The sequence below is a fragment of the Camponotus vicinus genome, unplaced genomic scaffold (genome assembly GCF_025532165.1).
Source record: "Camponotus vicinus isolate PSW18456_S1 unplaced genomic scaffold, iyCamVici1.0 SCAF_9, whole genome shotgun sequence".
Taxonomy (NCBI): Eukaryota; Metazoa; Arthropoda; class Insecta; order Hymenoptera; family Formicidae; genus Camponotus; species Camponotus vicinus.
The window spans coordinates 15,096,089-15,104,636 of record NW_028141981.1 but is presented as its reverse complement, the minus strand read 5'-3'; the positions used below and the strand labels follow the sequence as shown (position 1 = coordinate 15,104,636).

At 25.1% G+C, this 8,548-nt stretch overlaps 1 protein-coding gene across 2 annotated transcripts; it reads right to left on the bottom strand.

Annotated features, from left to right (window-relative positions):
* Positions 1-102: 102 nt before the first annotated feature.
* Positions 103-7,915, bottom strand: LOC145976996 (piwi-like protein Siwi). Of its 2 annotated transcripts, none has more exons than XM_083108608.1 (12): positions 7,788-7,915; positions 6,547-6,638; positions 6,014-6,040; positions 5,611-5,686; positions 5,252-5,347; positions 4,834-5,042; positions 4,555-4,740; positions 4,293-4,460; positions 3,470-3,749; positions 2,989-3,341; positions 2,423-2,831; positions 103-2,256 (listed from the first exon to the last, which is right to left on the bottom strand). In XM_083108608.1, exons 2-12 carry the CDS (start codon positions 6,634-6,636, stop codon positions 1,616-1,618), a joined length of 2,535 nt encoding a protein of 844 aa, XP_082964734.1. In that variant the 5' UTR covers positions 6,637-6,638; positions 7,788-7,915; the 3' UTR covers positions 103-1,615. The 2 variants fall into 2 exon arrangements, with proteins under 2 accessions (XP_082964734.1, XP_082964735.1); XM_083108609.1 differs by lacking the exon at positions 7,788-7,915 and adding an exon at positions 7,438-7,566.
* Positions 7,916-8,548: the final 633 nt, after the last annotated feature.

The window sequence follows — 8,548 nt, the reverse complement described above, 5'->3', positions numbered from 1 at the left end:
TTAATATATAAATATAAAGCATATTTATATATTAAAAGTATAAATATATTTTTATATAACACACACATATATATGTAATTTTTAAATTCCGACTTATGAAAGTCAAAGAGGAATGTTAGAAATTAAGGCATATTTAATATTGTCGTACTACGATGATACAAATGATCCTACTTTGTAAGAAATAAAGATTAACTTAATTTTTAATTTAATTTAATCTAATTTTTTAATATATCTAAGTTGGTGTTGTCATACAATAAATTATTCGTATTATATTGAAAATATATTTTTATCAAGTTTATAACAAAAATATATTTATAATCATAAAATTTATGACAGTTTCTTATTCTATTCAGAACATTTATAGCTTGTATTGTTTCAAACGTTTCGCTTCCTTCAAACTCATATACTGCTGCAATTGTGTTGATGACATAAATATGTATATGCTGTATACACTGTATAAGACATAAGTAAAATGCATTTTATTTTATGTATTAAAATAATAAGTATCTATTCAGCTCATTATATATGTATCAACATAAAATAAATGAATTGATCATGAAAGAGAGGAAAGTATACTATTGCAACTATCCCCCGATATAGTAATCATATAAATCTTAACAATCTTTTACTTTAAATCCAGAATTATCATTTGACTGTATGAAATTAAAATAAGTATCACATTTTTATATTAATAGCGAATTCAGTTGGGTGCACTGGTGTATTTAAAGATTGTTTCAACAACAGCATAAATGACTAAAATAAGTAAAATAATTAAGTCTACTAGTCATTAGTATTGAATAACAATATTGACTGTATAAGTATATAATAATAACTTGTAATATTAATTACCTTATTATTTTAATTACATTATTGTAAATTTATATATATGTCTTTAATGTGCACCAGTGTATCCAATCGAATTCGCTACAAGTAATTTGATTTATATTTGTTCTTTGTTTCTCTAAACTATATATATGAAATAATGTTGATTGTCCGACTTCTTTGTTATAGCTATATATTATGTATAAATGCATTTATATTCTTATACATAACTGTGTATTTTAAAAATATATGGCTGATGTATAATAAAATCTTTTATAATTCGAAAATAAAATTAAAAGTCTAACATTATTCACATATTTATCAGTCATCATAATTCTATGTATCTATCATAATATAATACTATTAAACTATATGCATTATTTAAAAAAAGAGTTATTAAGCTATATTTGATATCTATATTAAAAATTTAAACTAATAGTAATTATTTTAATGTTCATATATTAAAGATGTCAAAAAGAAAAGGAAAAAAAAAAAGAAAAACTATAGCATCTTATACAATGTGTTAATATCGTGTATCTATTTATAATAAATCAAATAGAATAGACTTTTTTGGAACAATTTTTGGTACTGTATGTAACAAGTTACGTAGAAAATCTTATAATCTAATAGTAATGCACACATCAAGTATTCCAGGATATATAAAAATAAAATCATGAACACATTTAACCGCTGTCTTCTTAATCATCTAAAAGTTATAAAAATATACTAAGTATAATATACTAAGCATAATATACCAAGTAAATCTATCATGAAAAGAGATATTTGTGTTATATCACAAGAAATACAGCTTATTTTCCAGCTGCGTACTTGGAGGTCGATGAAGAATTCGTCCCACTAAGAACGATAGCTTTTGCGCATAATGACAAGGCGCCGGTACTCGAACGGTACTTGAGCAATTATAATACATGTGTGTTAATTTGTAAGTTAAGTTTTGTATTATTTCTGCGTTTAAGCCTGTGTTATCCGAAATAATATTGTATGAAGTTGGCGAAACAGTGCCTTGTCTGACATTTTGCGATACAAGAAAGAAGTCGTATTTAAACGGGCTAGTTATAACGTCGTCAACGACAGTACCAATCTCAGGATTGTTTCTATTCTTGAAAAGTCGAATGTTAACTCGTTTAGACACAATTATAAATATCATCTTGAAATTTGGACCATAATATACTTCTTCAAGCTTCTTTTTTAGACCTTCTACTTCATTTTCGCAAACATGCGGTATTTGACCTTCACTGACACCATCACGATAAATTACAAGGTACATAGGTAAAGCCTTATTTAGAGAACGATAAGCTTGCACAGCCTTGCATACATTTGTACAAAGTTGCTCTACGAGCTCCTCGCTATTATGATATAAAGTAATAGAGCTATAGTATCGCGTCAGTGTTTGATCGATAGTTGCCACCATTGCCACTGTAATCATATAAAAAATTTCATTTATATTCAATTTATGATTATATGAAACGTTATGCAGAAAAAATATACGAAATTTAGACAGTAAGAGAATATAATATAAATACAGAGTTTTCAGGACATTAAAATAATACATCTCTCAAAACGATATTTAAATAATACTTACGAAAATCTCTGCCCTTCGTGTTCGAATCGTGACATATATCAAAACCAATAGTCATTAATCCTCTTAAGGGGCATTCAATATGCCAAGGTGCACCACCCAATTTACAGTTCATCTGTATCGCTACTTTCGTAGCAATAGTCATGGCATTTCTTCCGTCCAAATTTTTTTGTAAAATAACTTGTGATGGTACGGGTCTATCTACACAACATTTCTTTTTAATTGCTGCGTAACGGTCAACGCGATTATTGCTCACTACGCAGAATACTAAGTCAGGCATATTCTTGCTAAGAATGAATTCGAGAGTCTCGGCATATACGCTCGATTTATCATCGCGCAACCAATGTATTTGCGGCTGATCAATTCGGAATGATATTCCACTTGATACTTTACTTAGGTTATGCATAAAGTTCTGTAAAATTAGATTAGCAAGATAAAGATAATTTGTATTAAAAAATAAATAAATAAATAAATATATATATATATATATATATATATATATATATATATATAAAACTTAAATATACGTTATCCTTTATATTTGTTTTGATTAATTATAAATTATTCACCTTTACAGCCTGAGTATCTCGTTGGTTTGCAATTATTATCCAATGTTTCAAATGAACAGATTGGAATAAACGTGCTTTTTGCATTTGTCTCGTCCAATCTCCTTCTACACAGTTAATCTTACTATTATTAGCAAATACAAGTCTTTCAGGAGCTAATACACGAGCAGGAACTTCAAGTAAATTTCTATCTAATTTCATATTCCAGTCTTTAAGTTCATCTATAACTTTTGTCTCTTGACGAAGTCTACTATTAAATCTCATCAGTTTATCAATTCGAGATTCGGGTGAGACACGAGTATGTGTAGCTAGTGCTCTCATAAGATGGAAATTTTCTCTCATATTATCAGTTAGACCTATAATATAAATAATTGGATTAGTGCACAATTTATATAAAACAAAAATGTTATATAATATTTATCTGCCAAGTGAAAAGAATTTATGCATTAACAAAAGAAAGTATCGTAAAATATTCGCACACAACCTGTAGCACGGCACAATTCAGGAACTAGATAAACAAATTCTCCTTGACCAGCATTCCTTGTCTTTGATTTTGTTTTCGTCACTAACATTGGTTGTGTGGCATTTGTTATTGTGATATTGTATTTTCTTTTATAATATTCTTGATAAGATATACTTTCACCAGATTTCATAGAAAATGTTGAAGAAGGACTTGTATCAAAATCGACATCTTCGATACGATATGTATTATTATTATAATCCGTAAGTGCAATAATTCCAATCACACTGTTGCAAAACTCTTTCTGGAAATTTATATACAATTTTTATACACACACACACACACACACACATGTACGTATGTATATTTTATATAATTTATCATTGTCAGTATATATAAATATGAAAAATAATTTCTAATAACCATCATTTTTTTATTTCTTTTCAAAGAGAAATAATATATCAAAGAAAAGAAATATCAAAATTCTTTTTTTATGTACATTCAATCTATTTAGAGAACGTCAGTCTCAAATTAAAATCTTATATTTGCCAAAAGAATGACAGTTACTAGAAATTATTTTACATATTTATATATTCTGACAATGATAAAAACATTATATAAAATATACATATATGTGTATATATAATAACTTAAATTACTCATAAAGTGAGAAAGCATATATTTAGATAAATTTTAATTCACTTTACAATGCTGAATTTATCTCTAAAGGAAAAAATATGCCTCACATAAATTAAATCTTGTAAAACATTTATATACAAATATTTTCTATATGTATAAAATAAAATACGAAAATGTAAAGTATACAAATAAAAATTTTAATACTTACTCTATAATCCCCACCACGTCTGTAGCAATCACCTAATATATCTAATAAAGTTTCTTGACGCATTACTTTATGTGTTATTTCAGCGCACATTAGAATATCATGTTCATATTGCCTGATAGATGTAATATATCCGGGCCATAATTCTAATCTAAATTGATGTATGCTAACCTATAATATATACAAAATCATTACATAAAAACATATATAAAAGTTATTAAACTTTCAGTAAAATGTAAATATATCAATATAAATTTTTATTAACCTTGTTTCGAGCGTCGTAATATTCACGGCCAACCAGTTGCAATTTTAAATGTTCTAGGCATTTTCTCATTATTATATTAAAGAATTGTATATAATGTGGATCATCTCGCATCATGTCTCCAACTAAACGTATAACGATTTTAATAGGCGTATCGTCAGATTGTCTAGTAGACACCAGTTCCACTCTCTAAAAATTTTTTGCATTTATTTATAAAAATGTTTGAATTATATATTCTATTTATCCAAATAGTAATATGAAATATTGATATATAATACTTACATCTGATAAACGACAGGTTGTATACAAGATTGTACCATCGAAGATATATGCACCAACTCTTTCTTTATGAAGTCTAAGCAAACCTTTTTTAATATATGTACGAGTTTCTTCTGGTTCAAAATCAACGCGATATTTATAAAGACACCAATCAGGTACTGTAGGCACTCTAAAATGATTTGTTTGCAATGATACAGGTCTCCCAGACGTTCCTATAAATTAATAAAAATAAAAATTAAATATTACAAAGATATAATATAAATATTAATCACTTGCTGTATATAATATATATAAATTGGCTTATATATATAATATTAATATTGTAAAAAAAAATTAAAAATGTACTCTTCAATGTACAATTAATATAGATGATAAACTAATAAAAGATTAACACAAAAGTTTTAAAAATTTCTAAACAAACCTTTTTTAGTTACTAAATTTGCTGGTTTAGTGACATAAATAATTTCCATCTTGCGTCGACCACGTGTTTCTTTTGTCGATGCAGCATCTCCACTTTCTATAAATTATATATGAAGATTTTTACTAATTGTAAGTTATAATTATAAAATTATAAGTACAAAGTATAAAATTATAAGTATATAATTTTTTCTCGCATCAAATTTTCAAAGAATTTCTTTGATTTATATATTATTTAAAAATGTAAATTTTATATATTATATAACTTTAATATATATATATATAAAATTAATAATTATAAAATAATAATTAAAAAAACTAAGATGAAAGAATCTAATAAAAAGAGATTAGAAAATAAAATACCTGATTTAATTTTTACAGGTTCAGTAGATTGTGGTGAATATGTAGAGGTACTTGCATCACCTTCATGGCAGACATCCTAATAATAACAATAACAACAACAATAATAATAATAATAATAATAATAATAATAATAATAATAATAATAATAATAATATCATCTTTTATATTCACACATAAATCTTTTAAATTTGTGTACACAAAAATTGTATATTAATAATTATAAAATTCTTATTAAAAAAAATAAATGTTGAATATAAAATTTTCAAAATAACATGCCTTTGAAATGTTCCCTCTTCATGCATTATCATATTAATATTAAAATAAGTATTTTTGATCTATGTGTATATAATATCTAGCATAAAACAAAGCTAAATTATTGTCATATTATTAATTACATACTAACCTTTACTATTCCTTTTACAGAATACTCCTGTAAGAAAAAATACATATTCAATTAAAAAGTATAATTAAGGGATACAATTTTATATATATATATATATATATATATATATATATATATATATATATATATATATATATATATATAAAATCCAAATGTTCTTTCTTTCTTTCTCTCTCATTAATAAATAATAAATTTTATGCGAGATTTCTTTTTGATTGATTCTAATAAGTATATAAAATTATTATAAAAAAAGATAATTATTTCTAAAAATTGAAATTAAAATAAAATATCAGTGAAATATGAATAAAATATATTATCATTTTCAATACCAATACTTTAAAAAATTAATATAAATATAATAACTTAATATTAATATAATAACTAATCAATATTTAATACTAGATATTTGTAAAAACTAAATAAATATAAGAAATGTAAATTATATTGCAATTTATAATGTTTTTCAAATAACACTTGGAAAAACGTGTAATTATTTCTATTTAATATGATGTACTATATTACTTTTAACTTACTGATTGTGAAGGTCTAGAGTAAGGTTTCTTACGTCCACTACTAGTTGATGGCTCAGAGGGGTTGAAACCTCTATCTCCTTGATGGGACATATCTAAAAATTTAATAATTTTGATAAAAACAAAATTATATATAAAATATTTCTGAAATAATTCGCCTAATTTTAACCATATTTTATTTTGATTATGATTTAAATGAAATGGATACATTTGAAAATATGTCTAAAACATCAGAATTTCTACTTAAAAAAAAAAAATAGATAATTTTCTAAACATTTTAAATTACATAAAATAATTTTAAATAACACGCCTAAATACGTATAAAAAGATATTAAATATAAAAAAATAGAATTATAATTTTTGAAATATTTTCTTATAAAATCATATTTTCTCTTTTTATTTTATTTGACATTTTACTAGAAAAATCTATTTGGAAATAAATAAACTAGATAAGATACGAGATTGATTTAAAGAAATTATTTGTAATATCATCAAATTACAATTTGTCAATGGTTGATTTTGTTCAAATTATAATCAAAATTCAAAAAGTTTATTCAGCAAATTCCAAATATATAAGGAAAAAGTAAAAAATAATTATTTGCATATGTTAAGTTAATGTCGAGAACAAACATAGATTTGCTACGTAATTTTGCAATTCCATTTTCTAAGACAGCATTTATTTGAGTAGGATATTCTCTTGTATTCTCTTTGTATTGATATCATTATCTTATTTTGTGGTTACTACAATTTAAAAATATTTATGTAATTGTATATCTTGGAGTACAGATTATATGATCTTGTAGACAAAATGTAATTTTATAAGTGAAAGAAGAGAGAATATCTTTTCTTTATAATATATTCCTACACATATACATAGAATTGTGTAGGACATACTTCCAAAAATCTTGCTTGTAATATCACGTATATACGTGTATTTTTGTAAAGCGTAATTCAAATTAACTAAAATTAAATAAATTCTCTACTTGTATTTTTAGCGAAAAAAAATATTCAAATTGGACGTTTGCTAACTCAATTCACAATTGACACACCTTTTGCTTTTTTTTTTTTTACGAATTTGGCGTGCTTTTAACAGTACGCGCCTTTTGTTTTCTTATGATTACGCAGTCCCGACACATGCTTGTCTACATCAACATAATGAGTCATATTGTCGAGATATTAAATGTAAAGATGACTGAAACTTCCAATCGCAGGAATTATTCAGATATTCAAAATCGCATACTCACTTAATATCCTTGTATGACCTCGAAATGATTAGGTTTCACAACTAGGAAGCTTCCAAAACACGTTGATACAATCGTAACCGTTCACGGCTATGACCTGTATCGAAGTGGCCGTGGCTTTTCACTCGACGGATGACGTCTTTTATTGCGTATTGTCTTCCATGACCAATCAAGTATCGCGGAAGAAAGACACGATTGGTCATACTTTCAAATAAGTTAAGATAACGTACAAAGTATTGAAACAGAATAATTTTAATAGCATTGTATGTAATGTCACTCGCACGAGGTGCAAATATTAATGTACTACGAGAAATTGAAAAAATATATGAAAAGAAGGAAATCACACGTGTGGTAAAATTGAAAAACAATGCAACTAATGCGGCATGAATTGGCGAATCAACGAGCAGCATTTTCCCGCGCTAAATGAACTACATACATACAATTTACAAGAATGTTCCATAATATAAAGTTGAGATTTTACGTAAATTATATTCGTTAAAAGAAAAAAATCTGTTTCAAATCGGTTAAAAAAGAAATTATTAGGTATCTATAATGATAGGACATTACATATAAATATGGCCAAAAACAAATCGTATGAAAAACTGAGTTATTTGAAAGACGTTTCAAAATTTTTCTATTTTGTAAAGAGAATCAATTATACAATAAATAATTATAAGCTAATTATTTATAGAAAGCTCTCCACGACAATATATTTTATATAGAATGGAAATTAGTCATATGTAATGTACACATGTATATATATT